The sequence below is a fragment of the Motacilla alba genome, chromosome 10, assembly GCF_015832195.1.
Source record: "Motacilla alba alba isolate MOTALB_02 chromosome 10, Motacilla_alba_V1.0_pri, whole genome shotgun sequence".
In the NCBI taxonomy this organism is placed as follows: Eukaryota; Metazoa; Chordata; class Aves; order Passeriformes; family Motacillidae; genus Motacilla; species Motacilla alba.
In genome coordinates, this window is record NC_052025.1 from 429,969 (window position 1) to 457,448 (window position 27,480).

The 27,480-nt window shown below is 40.0% G+C and overlaps 1 protein-coding gene across 6 annotated transcripts in view; it reads right to left on the minus strand.

The window, feature by feature from the left end:
* Positions 1-523: 523 nt before the first annotated feature.
* Positions 524-27,480, minus strand: part of LOC119704907 (OTU domain-containing protein 7A-like) — a 118,380-nt gene continuing 91,423 nt past the window's right edge. For 4 of the 6 annotated variants that reach the window (XM_038146630.1, XM_038146629.1, XM_038146634.1 and 1 more), the window contains exons 9-16: positions 27,323-27,424; positions 25,819-25,946; positions 24,977-25,089; positions 19,373-19,500; positions 17,698-17,847; positions 13,324-13,438; positions 12,991-13,075; positions 524-11,291 (exon numbers count right to left, since the gene is read on the minus strand). In XM_038146630.1, coding sequence (XP_038002558.1) covers positions 9,858-11,291; positions 12,991-13,075; positions 13,324-13,438; positions 17,698-17,847; positions 19,373-19,500; positions 24,977-25,089; positions 25,819-25,946; positions 27,323-27,424 — 2,255 coding nt within the window. In that variant the 3' untranslated portion in view covers positions 524-9,857. The other 2 variants (XM_038146633.1, XM_038146635.1) reach the window with 2 other exon arrangements.

Here is a 27,480-nt window from a genome sequence, read left to right on the forward strand (position 1 = left end):
CCTTTTTCTTTTTCCTTCAATTATTGCCCTCAAGGGGCAGCCCCTGCAATGCCTTCTTAATTTGCAGTGTGTCCCTGACCTGAGTAACTGTGACATAGACATTTTTCAATGGTGCAATTCCATTGTCACCATTTCTGATGTACACTGAAATTAGATAAGAGAGAATCAGCCCCTACAACAGGCAATAGAAATGAAATCTTTCCCACAGGACTTGTACTTGCTCTTGATCTGGGGTTTATAGCAATGTTAGGCTGCTTGAACTACTTTTGTTTCCTCTGAGATAACAGAATTAACAGCTTGATTTCAGCAAGATATCCAGGCTAGATGGAGTTTTGGGAAAGGGACTCAATTTGTTATTTAAACGCACTTTATGGCAGCAGCACACAAGGTTGTGCTGAGCCAACTGCCCCCCACAAATTGCAGCAGCCCCTTACCTTGTCCATGCTTCTTCCCTGGGCTTTGGGGTCTGTCCAGCATCACCCTGAGAGAGCACACAGCATAAACAAGAATTCAAGCAAACAGGTACTTTAGAAATAAGTTAATTTTATTGAATAGTCATTGTAGCTTCTCTCAGATTCAAATAATGGAGAAGCCAATTCACACAGATTACAGAGCTATCAGTTACTTTGAGTAATCTTTCATAAAAGAAAGAAATTAAATACAGTTCTGCTATAAAAAGTGCAACAGTTATAACTGGAAGTTTTTCAAAACAAAAGCAAGTTTTACTACCTATTGCAAAAATTGGTTTAGTGCTTTAATACTTTACAAAGTAACAATCCAACTGCTAAAAACAGCTCTTACACATCATCTTTGTCAAAGTATGGATCAGATTAAAAATGACATTTAACTTGAATGAAAACTGCATGTAGAAAAGGTTCTCAAGAACTCACATTTTTCACAACAAGAAATATTTCTTATTCTTGAATGTTAATTAATGCTCCTGTTTCTTTGGGACAGTGGATTCAAACAATATGGCAGTCAGCTTAAAAATGATCAACTGTTTTCTTTTGCAGAGAAAGGTGACTGCAACCAAGTGTGTGTGTTGAAATTATAAATATGGAGGGGAAATGGGAAAAGATAAATTCATTCATTTTTGCATGAAAATGATCAAACAAAAAATCTGAAGAGCGATTTTAGCTATAAATAGGCTTTCAATAAACTATGCCATAGAAATTACAGAAATTTAAGTCAATATTTGCTAAAAGAGTATAAACTTATAGAAGGCAACAAGAAACTCAGACTCTGAAAAATGAGAAGAGTGCTAAGACTAAGAAGAAGTTGAATTTTCAGCCAACCAAAGTCAATGAGACTTACTTTATTCTTTATTAACATTTTCTTATGCCCCAGTTAGAGCCAGCTACTTTCTTTGAAATAGACTTCAATTACAAATACATTTATTGCACATTTCTATGGGTTAAAAATGCTGAGTAGGCCAGGTTATTAGATGGAGTCACATTACCAGTCCTGACACTTTAAACTTTATATAATTAGCTTTGGTTATAATTGAACAGAGACTCTCAGTTAATGAGTAAATATGCTTCTTTAAGCCAAGGGTGCAACATCTGTTACTTTAATTCTTGTTTGGGACACAAGCCACTCTATATGCAACCTGAACTGCAAAAGCCAAATCTTCTTTATTGGAAAATCTATCACAGGCTTTAAGGACAAAGAGCTTTAGAATTTGTCTAAGAAAGTAGAAGATTAAAAAAAAAGTTAGCAATAGGAAAAAAGATGTATAAACAATTGCGGGGGGTGATATATTATACGATAGCAACAATAGAGTTCTGATGAATTAACTACATATACCTTTTGTATCTAATACTTCAAACTGTCCTTCAAGCTTTGTCTGAGAGGCATTGGGTTTTAACTACACAAAGTGTACCAAATGGCAGAAGTACATGTAAACAGCAGAGATACTTTCAATGGTTCATTCAACTTTTTCCATACAAAAGTGTTAGTCACAAGAACCAGTGAGGAAGAACTAGGCCTCCCAAGGAGAACAAAGTCTTTCAGCCCCACAAGAGACAAATTCAAGGCATTATGAAAAGTTCATAACAATATTTTATGTCTTAAAACTGAATGCCAAGTAAAAAGATGGATTCCAAAAAGAAAACAAGAGCTCTATGGAGATTTTAAAAACTGCTTCCTAGCTCAATCATGCTAAGCCTGGCACATTACAAACCCAGGAGTTAGAGACTAAGAGCAATGGGCTTGGAAAAGACACAGAAGTAATTGCTCCTCTCCAGGAAAGAGCACAAACCTAATCTCAGTCATTGGGATGGAGTTTTGTACAAAGCTGTCAAAGCTGGCCTAGAACACCATGGTTGGGAACTCACAGCTGTTTAGGTCTACGTGGCTAATTTCATCCATTATTTAGTCTAGGCCTAAATCCTGTTTGTTCCCCTTGGTTATTGTGAGTGGGCAGAGTTGGGCACCATGTGCATGCAAAGCTCTCTGGCAGCTCTGAGGGGAAAAACATTTCTGTACTGTACACACACTGTGCATTGTACAAAGACTGTATTTACAGTACTCAGAATCTTGAGCAAATAAACAATAAAACCATTGCTTCATTTTTGTTAGTATTAAAAGTGCACAAAATTTCAAAATTGAGAGATGAGAGCGCTTCTGTGACGCCCACATGGCTATGTTTCAATTCATACCTGATTGCAAAGCCCATTTAAAGGAGATGTGGGGCGTTCTCTGAGCCTGAGATGCCACATTCTGCTGCTGCATCTCCTGCATATTTTAACCAAAGCATGGGGAAGAGGCTTTTTGTTACTCAAACCTGGAAGCAAATGGCAGCAAGGCAGTGTTCCACTTCATCTTTACTACAAAGATACTGTTCAGACACCATGGGCCAGAGTGAACTGCACCTGTGTTAAAGGCAAGAATGATCAAAACCTGCTGTTTCAGCTACAGCAGCCATGGTTCTCAGGCTGCTGACATGCTATCAGCCTTCCTCAGGCAAAGGTTCCATTTTACTCAATGGCAAAGCAATTACATGGAATTTACCTATAAAGCTGGCTTTTACCTCTCAGCAGGGGAAGTGCAACTGAAGTGTAAATCATTTCATGTTTATATAGATTCCTCATGTGAAAAAAGGAAGAACTGGATCATTAACATACAAGCTTAGTCTCTTAACTTCCCCATCCTTCTTTTTCTAAAGAAATGGTGTTTGAAAGGGGCAAAATGGAAATTAAATACAGAATGCACATAAGAGTTAGGCACTGTTTAGTTACAACATTGGATCATATTTTTGCAATCTCAGATGATTCTGCCACTAGAATTTGATACGATAATTTCCCTGGTTTTACTCCATCTCCTCTTTTGACTAAGGTTTCCTGACACATTAACACTCATCAAAGAAGCACAATTTTTTAGAGAAAATTTTCTGTTAAGATAACAGGGTATTCAGATGACTATGTCTGGAGACACACAGACTACAGCAGGCTTGAAAGTTTTACAGTCATGGTTAAATGAGGAAGTAGGACAGAGGCTGCATCCAGTTAAGTGACTCTCAGTCCCTAGAGAGTCATAATTTTAAGGCTGTTTGGAACACGGTGGCTTTAACCCACATGGCCTGTTCCACAGTGCAAATGTGCATCAGCCATTTCAATTCTCTTGGTACAGTATAGGCATTCAGGTAACAGGAGATAAACCATCAGAAAACAGCAATCAGAACAGCATATTCACTTCAGAGCAATAATCCAACCAGACAAATAACAGGATCACAATAGCCAAGGTAAAAAATAAGGTCTTATTTCCCCACCCCTGCAATGGAATACAAGAGCTCCATTACGAATGCAACAGTTAAACAATTATGTGGTGTTTTGGTACAAGGCAAGTCTCTCCATACTCAAACATTCACTTTATGAATAAGCCCAATTATTTGTTCCCACATGGAAGAGTGCTAAAGATAAAATGTAAATTCCACTGACTGAAAAGAAGCGTAGAGTGTTAATAAAGAAGAGACCTGAATATGTGTTGGAGTAACACTCAATTGATTTTCTGAAACCAAGAGGGAGCTTTTCTTCCCACACAAACTGATGCTCAGTACACCTTTAAACCAGTCTGTTGATCAAGAGAAACCCAGATGCACAATCATTAGGTATCCAGGTTTGAAAATTTTGGTTGCAGTAAATACCTTAATAGTAATTCTTAAACAAACAAATCCCAACAAACTAAACCACAAAAGTTAGGGGATTTTAAAAACGACACAGACTTCTAATTTAACATATGCATTAGTTTGTGAAGTCTTTTTCTTTGCACAGTTCATCAGTAATTGGTATGTACAATACAAAGAACTATGAAGAAATAAAATCTGAACACTTCAATCTGCAAGAAGCTAATGCATACTTGATACATATTAGGAGGATGTATCTGCCAATTAGGGATGGCATTTCCATGATCTAGAGTGATTTTCTTACTCTAGATGCTAAATGGTTGCATTCATTCTTGATTTTCATACTGAAGGAATAATAAATAGCTGATTATCTTTAAAAAAAAAAAAAACTAACAAATGAATCATACTCCAATGGGTTCAGGGTGTATTGTGAATGTTCCAAGTCAATCAATATATGTGCAGAAATGTTTCGTTTGGTAATGAAATTTTCTGGAAAATTCATGTTTATTCAGAAGCTGCTTATAAAAGTGGCTATTGTTTAGGACTGGAAGAGAATTAAATAGAGAGGAACAGTGTTGTACCAAAATATATAAAGAAAAATTTAAAGCTTTTCAATTAAAAAAAAATTGTATATTCAGCTCATATTAGATACAGATGTGCACAACAGACAGAGCAGTTAGAAACAACAAGTACATTTACAAAGCTTTCTTTTCATGGTTAATTTCTACCAGCATTTCTGAAAGTAACCTACTAAAATGATGACCCTGTTTATAATAAAGGCGCAAAATATTGCTCTGTAGCATATTTTGAAAATAATATAAAAATAATTTCTATATTACAATTTAAACTTGGCTTGTAAAATTCCAACATAATACAGCCTTAAGTCTAGAAATAGAACCTACTTACAAACACCTTTGTGTTGTTTTCCTCTCATTTTTAACAATGTAATATTTTAGTCATATACACTGGAAATCCATGTGCAAATTAAAATAGATATTAGTGTCTGTTACTGAAATAATTTCATTTCTATGCTATAGTTTGGTGATCCTCCACATAAGCTGCCATTCCTTAAAATGAATATTCTTCAAATACACTGACAGAGACTTAAAATACACTAAGCTAAAAAGCCATCTACAATCAGCATCAGCTATTTTGCTTCTCTGGACCTATGTTTATCTGAGATCATTGTGGTTTCTATGAACATGTGGGTTTTTCACCTGTGCAAAACACTCACAGTGCTATGAAGACTTTACTCCCTTACTAGCCAGATTGCAATGTTTTACCTGTCAATGAAGCACCTGGTCTAAGGCCCCCACTGCTAATGGGATTCTGTCCCCACAATGCAGAGGGCAGCAAAGGTAGCCCAAAGAGACCTAAGGCTTCTCTCTACTCCTCAGGCAGAATTCTCATCCACTGTCTCCTTGGAAGAATAAGGTAGACAGCCTGTGGGGAACAGGCACTGCTCAGGCCTCCATCAAAAATATTTCTTCTGTAACACTTGCTGAGAGTTTCTGAAGACAAGCAGTCTCCGTGCTGTCAGGGAGACCAGTCCCATTGGTGAAGATGAGCACCAAAGTAGCTGTGTCAGAGTGGGGAGGTGGAGGGCAGTGTTTGTCAGCTCTGTGCTGTGCATGTTTTGATACCTACACATTCACCACCCGAGCAGATGCTCCCGTGCGAGGGGCGGCCCTCTGGGCCCTTCAGCCGGCTGTGACAGGTCCTGGGCAGCATCCTCAGTGCCCTCTGGGCCACGCTCCACTGCTCACACCTCAGCTCCCAGCCCCACAAACACCCTGAACACTCCATTTGGCCTGCTTAGACTTCTTAGGATACAAGCAACACAAAGTTTTCAAGTACAGCACCTTTCTTTTACTGACGCTCCTCATGTCACCTTTGATTTAGGAAGAAGCAACTAATTGCTAAAGAAAGCTGGGACAATATTGCCATTGTATTTATAGAACAAAAGGTTCACCAATTGTTTTAAAATCCAAAATCTGAAGTTACTTTTGATGATCTACAAAACCTGCTTCTGAATGAGCTGCTTGTTAGCCATATGCTACAACTGATACCCACTTTTGAAAATATATTAGTAAACTCTAACAGTGGTTTATTAACTCTGTATAAATAATTTTAAATGAAACTTTAATATAAAGCATGACTGAAACCCATTATGTATCACAGGTATCCTCTGTTACAAACAGACCTTTGCATCAGAGTTTAGAAAAAAGTAAAAAAAAAATTCCATAATAGGTTTGGTTTCCATAATAGCCTTTTTCAAATTAGAAAAAATTGCACATTCACACTTTAAAAGAATTCCAGCTTTCTCCAACCTAAGTATCTCCTGGTGATCCGTCTGGGAAGGTGCAGCTTACCCAGTATTTACTTTGTACTTCTGAAATCTGGACTACAGTGACAAATGCTGAATCACTATCAAGAAGAGAGAGGGGAAAAAAGCATATATAAATGCAAAAATACGTGTATGCATTGCAGCCACTCGAGCTAACAGAAGGAATGAGTAGGGTTCCTCCAAAGCAAAACTGATTTCTCCACATCTGGGACTATGTGGGAACTCTACAGCTCTGGAGGGTGTAGGGAGAGCAGATCAGGTACAGAGCTGGCTGGCCTGCGGACTGCAAACACTTCCAATTGTCAGGAAAAATAACCCAAAAGAGCACTGAAAGGTTAGCATACAGTACAACAGAAAAATACATCTGAAGGTAATTACCTCTAGCATGTAGATAAGGAATGGCACAATGTCTTTCAATGCTGGTGAATGCAACTCACGAACAGTTGGGAATTCTCTCTAAAAAAATAGGTAGAAAATTTGCTTCTATAGTTACAAGTCTTCTTTTAATGGAACACTTCTTCAGGAGGGGGGCACAGTTTCCACATGTTTGGTCTGTTTAATGACAGCTATGGCACAGCTGCCACAAACAGCCCAGAAATAGAAAGAATGTTTGAAGAGAATTCTAAAAGAAAACAGCAATTAGAAAATTATTCAAAGATATCCCAACAATAAGATTCTAAGGTAATAGGCACAACTAAAAAGCGCTCTGTCAGTATTTCATACAACAGATATTTTAAAGTGACCAATCCTGTAGAGGTAAATATTCGTGGAAATATCTGAGTGTCCTGAGGATGATAATGAACACTCAGGTTTGGTATCCTATATAGACAAGACCAACTAACTTTTCAAAATAATCTAACACACGAGTACAATGTATTCAATTATTCAGAACAAATTTACCTAAATGCTGACCAGTTGTACATCTCTTTCTTTTATGAGAAGATCTTAAAAACATACTATAGAAACAAATCCTATGAAAATGGGAAACAGAAAAATCCCATGGTAATTGCTTATTTTTACATATGTACTGCTTTTTTTCCTCATTCAGAATGGATGTAACTCACTTAAACACATGGGCTGGTGTGGATTGCTGCTAATGTAATAATTCTTAAGCACAACTTTACACAGAAATGATTCTTAGTGTATCACACAGTACTGCTACTCTAATGCCCTAAGAATTCTTAAATATTTCTGGTTTTCTTGAAGTTTTATCCTGCCAGTTTTCTCAGTCTCAGCAGTAAATACAATCAAGTATAATATTGAATTTTTTTAACATGGTCTGGCTTGTTTTAGAATAATTTGCAATCCCAGTTTTCTTTGACAATTAGAACTTAAATGTAATAATCACAACAGCAAAGCAAAACAGGACACTGCTTACCAGTGTATGCAGCAGGAGGCATGGGATTTGGAAGGTGCTTACCTTAAGGACAGAAGTCACACAGAGCTTTAACAAATACCAACATTTCCCTTTCATGAAGGAATGCAAGTTCAGTAAGATTCAGTGTATGCTTAGCATACAGCAAGAAATACAAAGTACAGGTCTGGATTCTTGGAACAGCTAACATGGCAAAGACCCTAACTTTTTATACAAGGGACCCAAGGGACTTATTTTGAAGCCTCCCATTCAGCAGAAAATCTAAAAATAGGGTCAATTTTAAGTAAGTTCTCAGTTCTACCAATCTGGGACATTGGAAAAGCTCACATGCTTTTTCTGAAAGCCAGGACACAGCAGCAGAAGTTTGTGCATCTTGTTTCACAGGGGACTTTAGGCTTGGTTTCAGAGTTAATTAGGATTAACTGTATGCAATGGTGCCCCTCTTGACAAGAATTAAAATTGGGCTGCAGCAAGCAAATAATCAGAAATGGAGACTCTTTGGCAAAGAATCTTTCCTGTGTGGGCCAGAAAAGTGTTATTCCCTAATGAGGAAGGCAGAACTGTTCTGCACCTTGAGGTGGCAGAGTCAGCAGCCCTGAAGGCAATACTTTCACCTGTTATGCAAAATTGGCTCTTAAAATGAGCCATTGTTCACAAGGGTAACAACAAAGAGCTCCTGTTCTACGTTCTGCCAGCTGATGGTGGAGGGGTGCAAACCCAGAGCTGTATCACAGAAAACTTCCTCATGCCATCCATCTACTTCAACAATATCTGCAGTGTCTGCTTTGCAGAAATGCTTCTGTGAGCGAAGTTTTATTTTCAGAAGTATTGCAAACACGTACGTAAATATTTGGATCTCAGGCTCGTGCAAATCTGTTCTAGGAGCTGCCATTCCTGCTGGAGGCATTTTGCAGCCATCTGGGAGCCTCCCGGGGGGGGGGGGGGGAGAGATGACTCACTCTAGGAGACTTGAAAAGGAGGAGCCAACAGTCTTCAAGAAAGGCTCAAGTAGTTACATTTCCAATAATTATCACTTAATAATGTTCAGAAGGAACAAGTAAATAATGATTAGGTTCATGCACTAGCTAAGGCAATAAATTGATGCATTGCATTGGTTTTGGCATGAGTTGGAGTCTAAAATGATCCTAAATTTCCTAGGTGGTTATCAAATTTTCCATATCTAGTAATTTTTAAGAATATTTTAATTTTACTGTAGTATTTCTCTGCATTTTAACATCAACAGAAATATTTCTGAAATTCAGGTGTGCAGAACTATACTGTGTGGGGGCTTGGGGACATGAAGGCATATTGAATTTTCTTATAAAAAATCTTTAAAAACTCAGTGCAAATAAAAGTGGCTCAAATCTACCTTTTTTTTTTCAATGAAAATTTAGAAATAATTGGTAAGAACTGAAAATTAAGACAACCTATAGCCCTCATGAATTCAGACCTTTCACTCCCATTTTTCCAGAATCATTCAATTTCAGACTGAAATATACAAACGTTAGTAGCAATGCAATATGCTGACATGGTAAAAATGTGCAGTATGCAAAATCACTACCCTCCTGGAAAAAAAGGCTATGAAAAATTTAGGCTTTACTGAGGAAAAAATACTCTATAGCTGTATCATTTCAAATGTCTGCAAGGCAGATACTACCCTACTACAACACCACATCTTCACTAGTATGACGTTCTCCTATCATTCTACTACCTGAGTGATGTCAGTGTAAATTCAGGCACCATTAGTAAATTTTTGACCAAACATATACACAGCACTGACAAAGGAGTAAACAACCCTTCAGCTTACCAGTACATGTAAAAAAGACACTGACAAAATGGAATATTATTTTATGATCAATTATTCCTATTATTTCCTCATTGCCCCAGAAAAGCGAAGAGCTAGACACTATTTACTCATCAATCCTTTATTCTTTAAGGATTCCTTTTACTGCAATCCAACACTGTTTACTTTGTAAGTAAGAAAATGGTAAAACTAAGTAATGGAAGAATCCTCAATGCCTGTGTCCCTTGCTGTCCCTCTCCCTGCGCTTTAACTCCTCCTTGTAGCAGTAGGAACAGTAATTTTCAGTCTCAGGACGACCATAAAAGGAACAGTTCTCCTTCTTACAGCGGTTCTGCTGGATGGAATAGATTGGGCAAACTGTGCTTCTGCCTTGGTTTTTGTTGTTGTTCAGCCAGCTCTGAGGAGCATCCTCGTCAGCATACTCCAAGCAGTCTCTGATGTCCCCAGTGTTGAAGCCATTTGTGTAGGTCTGGGACTTGTGTTCAGCGGGCCTAGCGTAGCTCAGTGACTCCACTGTGTTCACTGTGCGCATCCCGGGCAGCCGTGCGGGGCTGTAGCTCTGCGAGGACAGCGATCTGTTCTGCTGTGGGTAGGTGGCACAGGTTTTCAGGGTGCCAACCACTGGCTTGTAGGTATCATCCTGGAAGCTTGATGGCTTGGAGTTGATGTCATGCAAATGGATGACACTTTGCCTTTGAACGGGGGGGGTATGGCTATAGTGGGCAGACACCGGGATGGGGCCGCTTTTCTTGGCACCGTTGCTGGGTGAAGAAAAGGACCCGGGAGTGGGACTAGTGCGGTCTTTAAATTTTAAAACCAGTTGGGTTGTATGGCTTTGAGGTAAGATGGGTGATGCCCTATCCTGAGGAGATGGTTCTAATTTTTCTTTTGAAAATGCCTCTGGCTCCAGTTTCCTACTAGAGGAACCATTCAGCGCAGCCTTTTTCTCAGCTTCCTTTCTTTTCTGTTCCTGTTCTGCATTGAAACGCTCCTGGGCACTGGTCAGGTAATAGCCAATCATCTCCTCGTGGAACTGATGCCTGTGACTGGTCAAAAGAAGGCCAGCAAAAATAAACTTTCGTTCACCTTGCATGGCAGCTCTCAAAATATTTAGGCTGAGTTTCACGTCTGTGCTGTACTTCCATGGGTCAGATTGCTTGTCAGAGAAGGGTTTAGTGTTCACCTTTTCAGTGGGGGAGCTGCTGGCTCTGTCAGTTGGAGATGGAGTGGTCTTTTCAGATGGAGACGTGCTCGCAGACTGTCCAGATTCCTCTTTGCTCCCTTTGCGAGACTTGGACTTCTTCTCTTTGACTTTCTCTACTGTGTCACCATTTTTTCCATTCCCTGAATTGGCTCTGCTCATCTTCCCGTGCACCAGACCTCCAAGACCACCCATGTTTTTTTTCAGTTTAATTCCCAGGGTTTTACTGAGGCTTCCTATTTTATTGGCAACCGAATCCGTCCTGGTTTTGTCTTTATCTTTCCTTTGTTTGTCCTTTTCTTTTTCTTTACCGTTTTTGCCGTTATTGCCATTGGAATTACTACAGATGGAATCTCGGTCTGAGTCCATGGAGTCAGCCAGAGACTGCACGTCTTCTCCAGCAGAAGCTGTAGGGGATTCTGGTTGAGCCAAAGGGGCCTGCTATGGAAAAGGAATTACAATTAGATGTAGCAAAATCCATTTCATACAGAATTGGTGCAAAAATACCCACCCCAAATTCAATACAGATTTTGACACTGATACACTGATTTTAAATACATTTTTTAATTTATGCACTGACATTTTTGACTGGTTTCATCACTAAATAAAGCTTTTCTGGCTGTGCTTACTATGTATTTTGCTTGTTCCTATAGTAGCTTTTGGCTCACTTCAGGCACAATTGTAGAATAGAGGTCAGTCACTCAGATGCTCTGTGAAAGTCAGTGCCAGAGTCATGGGGGGTAGCGAGTTCCCTCCTGCCCCAGTGAGCCAGGACAGGGAGGATCAGCAGTGCAGGCTGTCCCTCAGCCCACGGGAAAGGAGCTAGGGAGGATGCAATGGAAGGGGAATGAGCTGCTGCTGAAAGCTGTGAGGGGCATACAGCACACAAACCTGTGTGCAGCAGTATTTCAAAATTTATTATGTTCAAAACCCAGCTTATTTAAATTGACTTTTTTATTTATCTAGGTCTCTGGTGCATGAAAATTAAAGGGAGGTTGCACCAGAGCTAAACATCTCATCTGAAATATCAGACATTAAACTCAAGCAAGTAGGCTGAGGAATACAATGATGTTTATTCATGTTTATTGGAAAGGCAATGCAGATAAAACTGGTCATAAGTCTGAGATCCATTTTATATTTTAGGTAACATGATAAAACACATTCCTTGAAAATGTAATAATATGAATTCTAGGGTACTTTAAAACAGGACTCTGTTCATGTACTGCTGCAGAACAGCCTTGCTTTCAGGCACCATGAACCTAAAATCTGCTAGAGGTAAATCTGAAATTTTCAACTGACTACAAGGACATGGGGAGGGGTAAGCTCTGTACATCTATACACTTCTGGTATAGAAATACCTGCCTACCATTGTCCCTGGGTACTTACATGTCCTCTCTCCCAGGAAGCCCTGAGCACACCAACACTCAGCTGAGAGCAGAGGTGTTATTCCCACAGAGCAGAGAGGATAGTGCTGCAGTGACTTGACCATGCTCATGCAGCAAATGTGAGCATTTGTGAGTTGACCCAGGTTCCACAAGGGCTCACCACTTACAACTGCAGGATCATTTTTGACTCTCCTTTTTCTGATGTATATATACTACTGTAGAAAAATGGATTTTTCCCCTCTTGAAGCTTGTTAAAATACTTTCTCCTTTTGTGTTCTGTTTCTCTGTTCAAATTCCATCTGTTTAGGCTGTCTAAATCACCTCCATCCTCTCCTAGCAACCTTTTGCTTCCAGCCCAAACCCTCCACCTATTCAATGCAATTTGCAGAGAAATTTCAGTGCCAGCTGGGCACGGTTCTAAAACAGCTCTCTGAAAGAGGCAGGCTACAGTTCAGTGCCAGTCTGTGGTCTTTTGTCAGCCACTCTAAACTAGGAGCTGTCCACTCTCAGAAAGAAACTGGTGACCTAACAGTGGCATCAGGAGAGCAAGACACAGTTCTGAGAAAACAATGGTGAGAAAAGGTTTCTTTAAATTACACAAACGACTGAAATTTATACCAGAAAAATAAGCTAGAAGACACATTTCAGAAAAAAATATACAAGCTACAGTGTTATTAAAACAAATAACCAGAATTATTGTCCTACTGTGCCTTGTATCTCCCATGCTGTGGGACCAAGGGGGAAGTTTACCTTACCCGTGTCTCAGAGGGAATGCGGATCCAGGTTACATTCATGTAGCTGTGCAGAAGATTAAGCTTTGCCTCAAGAGACAGAATCAAACTAAAGATAAAAAAGAAGGGAACAAGCAGTCAAAAAGCTTGAAAGAAAAAGCAATGCTTCGTAACAGGGGGAGATGCAACAGCAACCTGATTGCGATTGTCAGCTGAGGAATCCCCCCCCCATGTCTTCTGCCATGTAAGCAGAGCACATGAACCAAGCCCTCACTGTTATCAGTTCTCCCAGTACTGCCACCAGGTACAGCTCAAGACATTTTACTGCTTAACACCGAAGTTACAGAAAGGTCTTACTTGGCCAGTCTGGTGTTATCATTGTCATCTTTTCCCCACTCCCAGTCTTTCCCAGGATCGACTGCAAAGTGCAAAGGCAGTAACTTGTGTTCAGAGTCAGTCAGGGGGATCACCGCTGAAGCAGAGAAGAAACAAGGATTGGGGTGGGGGAAACAAAAATGACAAAAATAAGAAAAGACTCAGCTGTGAAAAGCAGAATCGCTGCTTCAAGAAGAGCAGAATTTGTACTGCACAACTGCCTCATCCAGAGCACCACAAATTATTTATACTAGGCTCCATTTGTCTGTTTTCATGTTTGTGCAATAAAAGAGGGGGAGGTTAATACACTGATTGCTTCTGGAGTAAATGATAGTCACCTGTGGAGGAGGGTAGACCTCTGGAGAGAACCACATGGCCATTTGTACTGTGCAATCAACATTTCCAGAAGACAGAGCCATTAGAATAGCAGAAAGCAATAAAATGTTGCAATATTCCTGCCTATCCCTCAGAATCATTCATATGTTTGTTAATTATTTTGCCTTTTAAGTTTAGTACCTTTGTACTGTCAAAGAAATAAAAATATATTGATATCAGCATTAAGAAAGAAAGCAGAGGACGCTACCGTGATTTTGGATTCAAGCTGAATTAACATAATTGAAGAGCAGAGATCAACATGTATATGGGTTAAGAGGTTTGTTTGAGGCCTCTGAGTGAGTGCAGTGCAAAGGCCTTTATTCTTACCGCCCAGCACTGCTGCTCAGCAGTTTTGCTCTTCTGCTCCTTCTCCTATCTGCTCAGGCTCTGCCCTAATGACTCTGCCTCTTCTTTATACTCAGCATGCAGGGACCACACTCAGATGTCACAGAGTGTCTATCATTCATCACCAGCAAGAGATAAGAAATAAAGCAATGTCAGTTTTAATTAAAGCCACCGATTTAACTTCCATTTGATTAGGAAAACAAGTAAAAGCTGTTGAGGGCCTGGGTAGGATCCTCAGCATGGTGCAGGTCACTGCTGCTCATCTGACAGCTTATCAAGGCATTTACCTTTCTGCACAAGAACTCTTCAGGACTTGCCCTGAATATTCATTCCAGACAATCCAAGGGCAAGGAAACCTGGAGAAGCCACCCAAACATCGCGGCACTCAGTTATTGAAACCTGACTTCACATGGGGTTCTATAAGCTGTTTGTAACGCTTTCTGCGGTGCAGCAAACACGCGCTGTCAGAGCGGAGGCGCAGCATTTCGGTCACACGCGGTTCCCTCGCCCGGCAGCCGCAGCGGCTCAGCGGCCCCGTGGCTGCGGCCGCCGGCGGCGCGGCCCAGAAAGACCCAAAGCCGCCCAAATCCCGCGGGGCGCCGCCCCCTGCCGGCCGCGCCGGGAAACGCCGCGCTCTGCCCGCGCAAAGCCGGCCCGGGCAGCGCCGCTCCCCAAAGGCAGCGGCACGGACGCAATGGGACTGGAACTCCCCAGGGAAACTCCGGGGCGCACACGGGGAGCTCAAGTCTGCAGTTCAGAATACACTGCACTTTAGCGTCCTGAGGCACTGGATCAGCACAAATGTACAGCAGGTGTGACAGACGAATACAGTTTCTAACACTTCCTGGTGTAATACGAGGGCTTATCCTAATACATTCAATGAAATTATTGCACCAAAGAGGCTGGAATAACTGAGAATACAATTAACTGAACATGTTTCACAAGGAAAATGCATATTTTGCCAATTAACTGAGTTACCAGCAGGCACTGACTGGACTGACATCTGACCTCAACCATTTAAAGGAAGAAGGCAACTTAGGAAAGAGTAATGCTGTAAGTTTTCAACACAGCAGTTCCCTTCTGGTAGCACCTGGTCTTACAGGTACAGCCTGGTAAAAAACTGTGAGTGTAATCCTAGGACAGGTGATGATGGAAAGCTTGGAGCAAAGAACCACCAGAGTTGAAGCAGTCTCTTTTTGGGATAGAAACTTCAAAAGGTAAATGTGACTTTCTTCTCCATGGGCAGCTTGAAACGAACAAATTTTCACATAGTTAAATAAATATTTTGGTTTATAAACAATTTTTTTAAATCCTTTTAAAAGGATCTCTTTGCTATTTCTACTGATACTGAAAGTACCTATTAAAATGCTTAGTGATACTCCATTTCATTAAAATACAAAGTTCAGTAAAAAACAAAGCTTAGAGCTGATTGTCTGTAGCATGTCATTGTTGTCTTAACTCCTGTACACTTCACTGAGTTGAGTGCTAACTGCATCCCCATTCTAAGGTATAGTCTGAGGCTGGTGTGAAAACTGCTGTTTTCATGGAAAACAAATCTGCTGAAGTGAGGGACTTTGAAAATTATGTCTTCACTGCAAGAGCTTTTCTTTCTCAGGGAATTTTGTTTGATACTTGGGGTTTAATGTGAAATTTCCCCAAGTTCCTGATAGATAAGTTGTTTGTTTGTGGTTTTTTTTGTTTTTTGTTTGGTTTTTTTTTTGTCACAGCTGCAAGCAGAGTCCATCCCATTCATTTCTAAAGCAAGCTCCACAGACTGCAGCACCTCCCTGACACCCAGCAGGGTCTGCAGCTTTGGTTGGAGTTGGCCCCACTTGGCTGTGGCTCTCTAGCTGGAACTAGGCTCTCCAAGCACAGCCTACCAGCCCTAATTCCAACAGATGGGATAAGTGACAAGCAACAGCTGCTGGCTGGTCCATGGCAGTGTGACACACACAGTGAGGACTCTGCTGCCGTTCTCTAGCTGGGTGTGCTGTCTTCTGTGCTGTGAAGGAAGTCACAGCACTTCTCAGCTCTCATCCTCATGCCTCAAGTGCCACTATTAATCTAAAAAGAGCAACAGTTTAACTCTTTCTGAACATGCCAGTACAATAAAATGCTGACACTGAAACTGACATGGTGCTGTTCAAGACCACTGATGAGTGTAATCAGTGTAACCTCTCATAATGTTACTTGGACTGAGCACGGCAGCGTGGAAAGCTCCAATGCCAAGGGAGCAATCTCAGGGACAGTTTAGACCTAGTCTGTGTTTTCCATAAACAAAGACACAAAAGATCTGCATAAGTAGAGCCTGCATTAATATAAAAGTGTTTACCTGTTTTTAATCAGACACTGGATTTCAAAGAGGGCCCCTGGCGACCATCAGAATGCCAGGGGCTGTGTGCTGTGTGTAAAAAGAAGTGTCAAAGTGTGTCTTAAATCCTTTTCAGCCAAGGGGATATTAGCATGTTTTCTCGTTATATCTATTTATAGTAGTGTTTTAAATTATCTGATACAGGACTCTATGCTAAAGCAGAACTTCAAGCATTCACATTAGTATTTATGTGACCACACATACTTCTCAAATGCAGACATAACTGTCTCCTCCACTAGAGAGCTCAGCAGCTGCTTATGTGTGTGTGTATGTACCTGCAGTAGTTCAGACACCTTCAGATGCTGCTCCTGACACTTGGTAAGAGCATAAATACTACAAGTTTTGAATGGCCTGGCTCTCCAGGATGCTATTTTTAAGAAGGTGCAGCTCTAAACTGCATTCTCATAGCTCAAAATCTGCCCATGTGCTGAGGCCCCTGTGCAATTGCTGCTGACACTTGTCAGCTGTGGTTCTCCCTTGCCATGTGCCAAAGCTGCCAGAGCTGCTCTGCTGACAAGGTGCAAACCCAGGCACTGCTGGAGCATCCCTGTGCCCATTTCCCTCCTGTCACAGCACATGGAGGAAAATAGCAATGCTTTGGTTGCTGCTGGACTGCTGCAGTCTCCAACAGCAACAGGCTTGGCAGATACAGCTACAGCATTCCCTTCATCCCAAAATAAATGCCAAATGCTCTGCTCTATGCTGCTCTACACAACTGAAGCCTGTGCATTCAAGGCCCTGAGGTAAGAGAGGTACAATCAGGTCACACAAAACAAACACCACTTTGATTCACTGACCCTTGTAATTAACCTGGATGAACTTGTACATGAAAGTCAGTATTTAATGTTTCTGAGGCTGTGCTGGATATCTGGTAGGGGTTTCTCTCCCAGCACCTTTCCTGGGGGAGTACAGGTATAGGAAGATCCTACAGAAAAGCAGTTACTAACCTCAAGAAGGACATTTAACGTTATTGTAACATTACTGGTCTTGTAAGACCTGAGGTACTGAAGGCAGTGAGATGTGCCTGAGATAAATGAGGCTCCTGTCTGCTGATATTATTCCAATTGTTAGAGAGGAAGATATTGCACCACAATGGACTGTGCCATTGTCTTGTGATCAAGCCACTCAGATTCCTAAACATGCAGCAATAAAATTTAGTGAGTATTGTTTCCTTTCTGACAGATAAATACATCTACAGGTAAAAAAAAAGTACTGTGTGCACTGTATTCAATATATATGCCAGTGTTGCTTTGTTTAAAGCATACCTTGCTCTCTCTGTTGGTCTTTTTGTTCCATGGAGACAAGAGCAGAGAAATGGGCCTGATCATAGGCTAGCACAAGAGGTGAGCAATGGCATCTGTTTGGCAGAACTTCAAGTGGCAAATAAATTCCTCCAAATGGTATCGGTGCAAATGCTGCAGAGAAAAAGGAGATTTTTGCAACTGTATGAAAGAACAGACGAGTTGTATAAACAATTGTGTTGCAATATCATCAGAGCTCCAGGAGAGCAGCTTAAAGTGGGGTAATCAATACAGAAAACAGTCACAACAACAGGTAAAATTTCATTATAAAATGTCAGGAAATATACAAAGAACCATAAGGAAGATCTTCCACTCTTACATAATTTTTCTTGCTCTAATTGTTTATTGGTAAAGGTATTATGGTCTTATAACAAAATCTTGACTCTCACACATGTAAGCAGAGCTGTACCTTCCTGTAATGCTTCTAGGCATAATTATTTTCTAATAATCATCAGTAAATACACTGTCCCATCTTTTGGTAACATGATCTGCTTGTGCCTTCCATTAAGATTTCCATAAGAAACATTACAAACATGTTTATAGTCCACACATTGTATATCTCTGAATGTACATACATATGTATATATCATAAAGTTAAGGAAGGACTCAAAAAAAATCCTACAAGTAGAATTCTAATGGAATGCTTCATCTAGAGGGGCAAAATTTTCCTTTGAAAAATTCTACACTTGTTCATACACATAATTATGGGAAACAGCAAGTCTGCGCAGGAAAACTCTCCCACTGTTTTTGCTTCCAACCAATTATTTTTCCTTTTGCTACAAAAATATGAGACTTTATAGCTGAAATATTTGCAAGATGAGTTCCCCTCGTGAATCCCTCGTTCTGGCTGTGACCAATGACTGCACTGTCTTTCAGGCATGTTTCTCAATAACCTACAGAATAATCTACAACCATTACTTGTAGTTCATGATTTGCAATGGAAACTGAAATTATGCAGTATTTTCCTGTGGAAGTAAATTTTGGTAAACTCCATCACCTGCTTAACATCCTCTTTTAATTAGCCGAACATCCCCCTTTAATTAAGTAACACCCTATAATGAATTAGAATTCTATTAATTCATGGTGGAAGGTGAGCTGAATTTAATGCTCTGAGTCCTGCTCTGACAGGGTGGAGCAGGCTCCACACATGGATCTAACATTTCTGTGCTCACACATGCAAACTGAATAAAACATTCTGGAAACTTTTGAATGAGAAGCTGCAAAGGAGTCATTAAAAACAAAAATCCAAGATACACACATTTAAAATTCATTTTTTCAAAGTCAGATTAGATTGATTTCTGCAAAGTTTTAATGCGCACCTAAATAACATGGCAAAATTAGAGCTTTGTTCACTTAGACCAATCAGAAATGTATTTTGTTCTGTAATTCGGTGGTTATTTAAGTTAATAGGGAATATCTAGGATAAAGAGGATTTCATCAAGGGTTGTATAATTATCCTGTATTTTTTCACTTTTATCTAATAGAAATGGATTGAGTATCATTCTGTGTTTTCCATTTTTTTCCTTTTAGAAAAACTCTGCCATAAACGCTGGTATGTTACAGATGGGTCTTTTGCTGGTATCAGTTTACAATTGATTCAATTTACAGAGGTGCATGGATCTCTAATTAAAGCTCTTACCTTCTCCCCCTGAGTCTCGTAACATTGTGTCTGCTACTACAACAATAGGTCTTCTCAAGATATGGGCTAAGACAAAAACATGGAATTCTTCCAAGCTCTCATACACTGGATCTTCTGCATTGTCCACCCTGGAAGACACAGCACTGAGACTTTATGAACCAGCTTGAACCAACCATGAGACTTTGCTGGATCAACAAACCCCAGCAGCTATTTCTTCTTCACTGTCCCTTATATCCCCACTCCTCTGAAATCCATATTTCAATCATTGAAGTAGGTAAAAAGAAATGGGAAGGAAAACGCACTTTTGTAAATAAAATAATAGCAGCATTAAAAAAAAAAAAAAAAAAAAGAAGAGTTTTCCAACTAGTATCACTATGCTTTAGATCAGCTCCACAATCTTCCAGGAGATGGAAATGCACCTTTAGAAGCCAATCTAGAAAGTAAATTTTCTACCAAACAGGTCATTCTTTTACCTGGACAGCAAGAATAAATCTGATAAAGTCCCCACTTCTCTAGCTGACCATTTCCAAGCCCTTCTATGACTACATAAACAATTAAATGAATTTTTTGTTACAGTTATCCTCTTTCTGTTTTCCCAGTTTAATGTCAATAATGTCAGTACCACATTTCAAAGCTTTGCCTCTGCCTGGAAAACAAAAACAAACTAGATGAAAGAAAACTGAAAAATGGCAGGATCGTGAGAAGCAGACAAAAGTGAAGATGATAATTCACTGCTGAGTGCCACTTAACAATATAATAGACCCAGAGTCCAGCTTTTGTGAGCCTGGACAAATGAAGGTAGGCAAGGTGACACAGGCACACTCTTAAATGGAGGCAGCTCCTGTCCTCTTCCTGCCATCTGTGCAGGGAACCTCCAGAACTGACTGCTGTTAATTTTCTGTGCATGTGAAGAACAGCAACAGAGCAGAAGTGTCTGGACACTGCTCCAGAGTGTGTGGGACAAACACAGCAACCTCTCAGAGGTCCCACAGCATCCAGCCCCTCCCTGGAACATCACTTTAAAATCCTTCATCCCAGCCTAGGAGCATAGCAGGGTGGAAATGATCCTGGTGCAGGACATTCACTGATCAAGCAGTGAGACACCTCTCCTTCTCTGGATCCCTCCTCCTGCTACCCACACTCATCAGGAAATTTTCCCTGATGTTCAAACCAAATTTCCCATTTTGCAATTTCTTCCCCTGTTCCTTACTGAACTCTTCTCCACAGCTGGCTGCAACAGCTTTTCAGCATTTGCAGTCCATTCTGTCACCTCAGAGTAATCTGTCAGCCAAAAGCAAATCAGGGGAATCATGTTATTGGCAAGACAATATGCCAGAAAGATTTCCAGCTATCTTCTCACATTAGTATTTCCAGACTACCAGTTCTATTTTTTTTCTTCAAATCCTCTAATTATTCCTCATCTCCTAGTTAATGCTGTTTCTTGAAGTGAAAGGCATATTCCAGATACAGCTGTTATCAGAGGGATCTCTATCCCTTTGATCAGCTGATGTCATGCCTGACTGCACAAACTTCAAAATTCCACTGGGCTTTTTTCCTCTTCAGTATCACAACCCCATATTGCTTGATTCACTATCTCTGACCATATTCATACATTTCAAACCCTTCTCTGCTGTTACACATTCCACTGCTCACTGCCACAGGATCAGAGTGGCTGAGGTCATAAGGGAGCTCTAGGGAACCCCTTATTCAGCCCCTGCTCCATCAGGGCCACCCAAAGCTCTGGATTGTATCCAGACAGCCTTTGGGTACCTCCAAGGAAAGAGTTCACAGCCTGTCTGGGAAACCTCTTCAATGCTCAATTTTCTACCATCACTGCTAGTAATTAATGTGGCCCGTTTTAAATTCTTTCAGTGCCACTTGCTGAGGATTCAGTATGAATTTTCATAAAAATTAATGAGAATCAAAAATCATCATTAGCAAGTATCCATAGCAACCTGCCACATCCTTTGATCTAATGATCATTCCCATTTTTTTTTCAGAGATCTTTTATGTACGCTGGCTACATGACCACAAAAACTGTGGACAGAATTTTTTTTCAATAAAACATAGAACCAAAGAATATCTAAGAAACTGAAATTAATTGATCTGTTCATGTAAAGCTAACTTTAAATAATGAAATCCACTTATATAAGAGTATGCAAATCTGCATTGCAGAATCCTGTTCAGCCAGAGCACTCTGACTAAATAAAATACCTTTACTCTAAGACCAAATTACTAATAAAAAGAAAAACAAATAAAAATCTCAGTCTGACCTACAGGACCACTGGTACCTCCAGTCCAAACACAGCAGACACAGTCTCAGCACCCCAAAGAGATTCCCTCTCTTATGGATAATCCAGTTTGTACTGCCAGAAATGAAAGAAAACCTCTTTCAAAAAGCTAGAAGGGAAAAGTCTGCTGTTCTACCTGGCTGGCTGCTGCTCTCTCACGTGTAAACTCTGAGCAAGATCTGTTCTCATGTCCTTGGATTTCCTTCTAACAGCTCCCTATGGTAACATTGCTTTCCTTCCCCACACACAGCTCCAGATTTTCAGTCCAACAAACTCTAACAGCTATTCTGAGTTTAGGACTCATTTTGGGATTCACACAGAGCAAGAGACCAATGCCCTCAGACAGCTGAGACACACTGAAATAACATGACAGGGATAAAGTTCTTCAAACTGGTGATTTGCCAGAAGCAGGAGATAAGAATGATAGCTGAGTTCAGGGCTCAGTTTGCCTCCACTCCATTTTTGACACCTTTCTTTTCTTGCTTAACAATCCCCAAGTGAAAACCAGCAGAAACCACAGCTGCAGCTGTAGGTGTAGGAACCTCTCCTTTGATTTCCATACAATGTTTGTCAGTAATGGGCTTCAATTCAAACACAGGAAATTGCACAGTAGTGGAACATTTTCTTTCATTCTTCAAGGGAAAAAAGGTGTATTGAACTGAATGAAGGAAACACAGAATGTGAATGCTTTGGGTTCCATATTTGAATCATCACAGCAATTTAGCTGTGCTTGGCTTCAGTACTTTAGGTGAACTGAAAATAGGCCAGATAAAAAGAGGTATTAGCCTTTAGAAACTACAGCTAAAAATCAATAACTATGTTATAATGAACTATTTTTATCTGCACCCTACAATTGCTGCATATACTGCACAGTTTAAAAAACATAGCATTCTTGTAACAGACATCAGATCAAATAAAAATCATTTTAGGGCAATGTCTTGTTGAATGGTCTAAAGTACATTCTGTACAAGATGAGGGTCTTGCATGGCTGCAGGAGTTGTGTATGAAGAGCTGTTCGTTGAAGCACTCTAAACACCAAGCCAAGTCCAAAACCTCAGAGGACAGTTGCATTTGAGAGGTACTTCCTGTTTAAATGTTCTGTGTTTCTGCCTCAAACTCAATTCCAATGATATATAGGAAGATTTACAGCATTATTCCCTCCCCTTCTTCCCCATTCTTAGTCCCTTGAACTTACTAATAAGATAATGCCAACAGCACAGACACAGCTGGGACGTGACAATAAGTACAAATACCATCCACTTCCAGGGTCTGTATGAGCTCAAACCACAGCAGCACCTGTGTTTTCAACAGTGAATAACAGCAGTGATATTCACATTCACATGAGAACAGGCTCTGATTGACAATTGCACAGTGAAGGAAGGGGTTGGAATTTTCTTTTGAGCAGGAAGGCAATAGTTAGGTTCTCTAAAAAAAAAACAGAGGACCAGACATTTTCCTTTTTTCATTGCAGTTCCTTCAATTCAGTGCCCCTGCTTTTGCTTGTAAATGGAGATAAATGAAGCAATTATGTTAATCTAGAATTCATTTTTTACATTTACAGGAAGATGTGCAAAACTGTTTCAAAACAAGAATCTGCCTCATAAGTTTGCTCTGCTTTACATGCTGGAAACAAGAACTTAAGAACCTGGATTTTCTGTGTTTCCTTTTCCTCTTTTTCCAATTTCCCAGCCTCAGAATGAGAGTGTCTCAAAGGAGAACTCTTTGAAAATTTAGCAACAATTCCTGATCTCCTTTGCACGTAGCTCACTCTGAAAAATAACTAAAAGAAGTTTGCAGGTATGAGGTATGAATGAGGTAGCATAATTCCAGCCTTAGGTTTGTCACTGAATTCTTTTGAAGTAGATAAAACTCCTGACGCTTTAGCTAATTCTGACACCAAAGGAAAACATCTCATCTACAGTTCAAAGACTGACGTGCAAGCTTGCTTACTATCGCAACTAACTAGAGGACATAATATACTTAATCTCAAAAATACTATTTTGATATTCCTTTTCCTTATCAAGGGCCCTACTTTGAGCATGGGCCCATTAAACTGAAAAAATAATTCATTCTGCCACATTCATTCTGTCTTTGGAATTAATGTAAAGAGAAGTATACATTCAAATCCTTAATAGGATAAGGATTTCTTGCCTGATCCATCTTTCACTATTTCAAAGGAAAAAATAACTGTTGGCTATTTGTATTTACTTTATTTTGATTGAAAAAAACCCCATAAGTGCAAATCACAATGAGAAGGTTATTTATGTACTACCTATACTCCCTGTGTAGGTACCTGGGAACTGAAGGTTGACTGCCTGGCAAAGATGACATTTGAGGCCATCTCTGACTATAAGGTACTGAAAATATGTGGTACATGGAACATACAGAATGAAATGGAACAACTCAGAGAAAACTGAGGCTGAATGAGCAGATTGAATAGAAATATGAACTGAACTGCATTAGAAAACTGAAACGTATCAACAGGAAAATATCTACAAACATAAGAAACAAACTAGAGATTAAAATGAAAATAAATCCTTTTTTTTCACTTCAGAATAGAAGAAAATGAGACACACTGTGGCTGACAATTTTCTAAGCAAAGTCATCCTGAATTCCTAGAATTACCTATCCTTAACATCACAAGGTTAAAGGGAAAATAAAATATTCTTTCAGGGCCCAAAGAATATTTTCTATAAACTTTGTTACTCTCATTGTGCTGTATGCTTTATTTTGTCAATTTATTTACCATCACACATTATTTTCTCCACAGAAAACAGTAGGTAGAGAAAATTATGCACTGAGCAAATAATATTTTTAGTGATAAACACTAGACACAACAACTAAAGCTTCTGCATTCTGAAGGCTGGTCAATAATCCTGTCCTTTGGAGATAACTGCACTGAAAGCAAGGGATGGTTTATGACAGTGGCTATTTAAACCAGATTCTATATGTGGGTCACGGGTATTTAAATGTTGTAGATACTGTTTCATCCCAAATCTTTTCACAAATATATTCCTGAAAAAAAGCTAAATGATACTGCCAACATGCTTGTTCCACAAGAAAAACAATTAGGATTTATTACATGCAGACTCTTCTGGATACAACATAACCTCACGCTAGTGTGGTTACTGTACAAGAAAACATCACCAAAATGCTAAAGATTATAATGGGATATTTAGATAATTCTGCCACGCCAAAAGAGTACAACAGTTGCAAAGGCAGTTTGGTAGTACTATGAACACCTTCACTCAGTTGTGCTGTGCTGTTTTCCTACTGAGAGCAAGCCTGGCGTTCAGTCACAGTGTGAACTTACCCCCCACCAGTGCCCCCATTCTTGCTGAAGTGTGTGCGTGGCTCGCTCGATGCCAGCTTGAGCAGCTCGTTCCACTCGCGCTCCCACTCCTCCTCCGTGTATACCAAACCTGACTATGGGGCAGAAGGAAATGCTGTCACCACTCTGCTGACACACAGTGGAAGCAGAGCTTTGTACCAATGTTTACAACTAACTTCAGTTTCATACATGACTCAGTTCAGTATCTTGGGTCATTAATAGTTCAACATTTCTACTTAGGTGAAATAATTTTAACTTATTAAAAAGATCTAAAATATCAACTGTAGAGTTAGCACATTCACTTATTTGCCTCCAGGATTACTCCTGAAACTGGCTTTTCTAGCCACTGCTTAGGCACAGACATCTTCAGGAAATAGTAACATGCTGAAGGTCCAGCTTTTAATCAAAAATCAAATCAAACTTACAGATTACTTTAGTTAGAACACTTCCACTCAATATCTGGCCACAGCTCTAAAAATCCTAGTTCAAGAATCTGGGAAATCTTTCCTAAATGGGGTTCTCTCTCTTTTGTGGACTTCATCCACTCATTTTTAAATGCTTTTGATAGCTACATTACACATTTACTTTTCTACATGTTCCAAATGCACCTTAGACATTTTAGGCACAAAACTCTGCATACTTATACCCACGAAGCTACAAACACATTCACATTCTGGTATGAAAATTTCAAATACAAGTATCTCTTTTCCCCAAACAAAATGGCAGCACAAGGAATTTGGTAGCAATTAAAACTTTCACAGCGAACTTTAGAAGAATGCTAACCCTAAATGATATTAACAAGGCTGTCTTTGGGCCATACAGACCTCCTTATTCTGCTGAGTCTGTTGCCATCTCCATCTTCTTTTCAGTGCTTCCCTTTCAGCTCCACTTCTCATCATAGTATAGAGGGCTTTCCGTAACACAAGGTCCCGGTCGTGAAATCCCCACATCCCTAAGGCAGTGCAAGACATCCAGTTTTAAAGAAGCTACAGTGAAATAGAAATAGCTAATACATAACTGAAGATTCTCCCTGGCAAATAATTCACCCACTATTTTTAAGATTTCCAAAAGAAAGAGTAATTGCAAATAAGCTAATGAGTAACAAGAGTTCTAACACATTTTAAACTTTGATTGGCAACCACCAAGGATATGAGCTGGTTCAGTGTTTGCTTGCAGGCAACTCCAGCTTTGCTGCAAGCCATGGAATATTCAGTGCTCAGGTTGGTTTTAGCTGCAGGTGCCAGCAGGCACAAGGATGTTAATGAGCACTGCAGGCACCCCTTGGAATCACAGATGGTGCCGGCCCCCAAAGACTTCGGCTCTTACACAGCAGGAAATTTCCTCTGGCTTCAAAATGAAGAGAAAAGCATTCAAGATGATAGAAAGTCTAAAAATACCCCCAGCCACAGGCTTTCAAGTTCATTTTAAGATAATGAAACATCTTTATATGGTTTGGAATAGTAACCTACACCAAAAGAAAGCAGAGCTGTCCCTAGTTCTGGGCCTACAGACAGCCATGTTTCAGTCACTATATCATCAGCTGCTGGGTTCAGGTCAAAATACTCCAAACATTTGCAGTAATTAACATACAAAATTAAGTAGATAAAGATAAAAGGATACTTGGAAACACCAAAAACTCTTTCCTTACTGCATCTTTCAACAAGAGGATTCTCTTCAACATATTAAAAATCCCAGTGTTTTTAAGCACTCACTCTTTGGAGTACTTTGGTGGAAGATTTTAGCAGGTTAGGATGCAGAAAACACATCAGACACCTTCAGCTTCCTGACTTTCTACTGGTTTTCAGAAAGGCTTTAAAAAAAATCTTGTCTAAACAATTAATTTATCAATTGGAAATTATTTTAATTCACCCCAAATGCTGTTTCACATAGACTTAAACCTTACAAGGAACTAAGAGAGATTGACACTACATTCTTGAAACAGCAGGGAACTGTTTTAAGAAAATCAAGAGAGTGAATTAATTGCCTTGCACATAATGAGGACAATCCTGCAGAAGCACCTGGAATTCGCCTGTTCCAGACCTGTTAGGCCAAGAACATGAAAAATATAAGGAAAATACAGATCACTGGTGTCTGTGATACATGGGTTTGGATACTGTTCCAGTTATACTTTTATATCCTGAGAAACCTTTTCCTTTCCTGCTTTAGGTATGCTGAGGTGACACTACAGTGAAATATGAAGGACATATTGCTCCAGAATCAGACTTTTAATGCAAATCTTTGCATCTCGTGTTTCTGAGCTTTGGCTGGGGCTAGAGGAGAGCAGTGAATATTTATGGCAGAGAGTTTCCTGCCCAGACTGCTCCTTACCTAGAGAGGCAGCATGCAGGAGGCAGTTTCCATCACCCGTTGTGGCCAGGGGCAGCAGGCGCTTGCAGCTGGTGCACACGGTGGACCACCAATTGAGGCGTCCTAGAAAGGAAACACCAGTTACAGGGGGAGAGGAACCTGGAACAGGAGCACTGCTC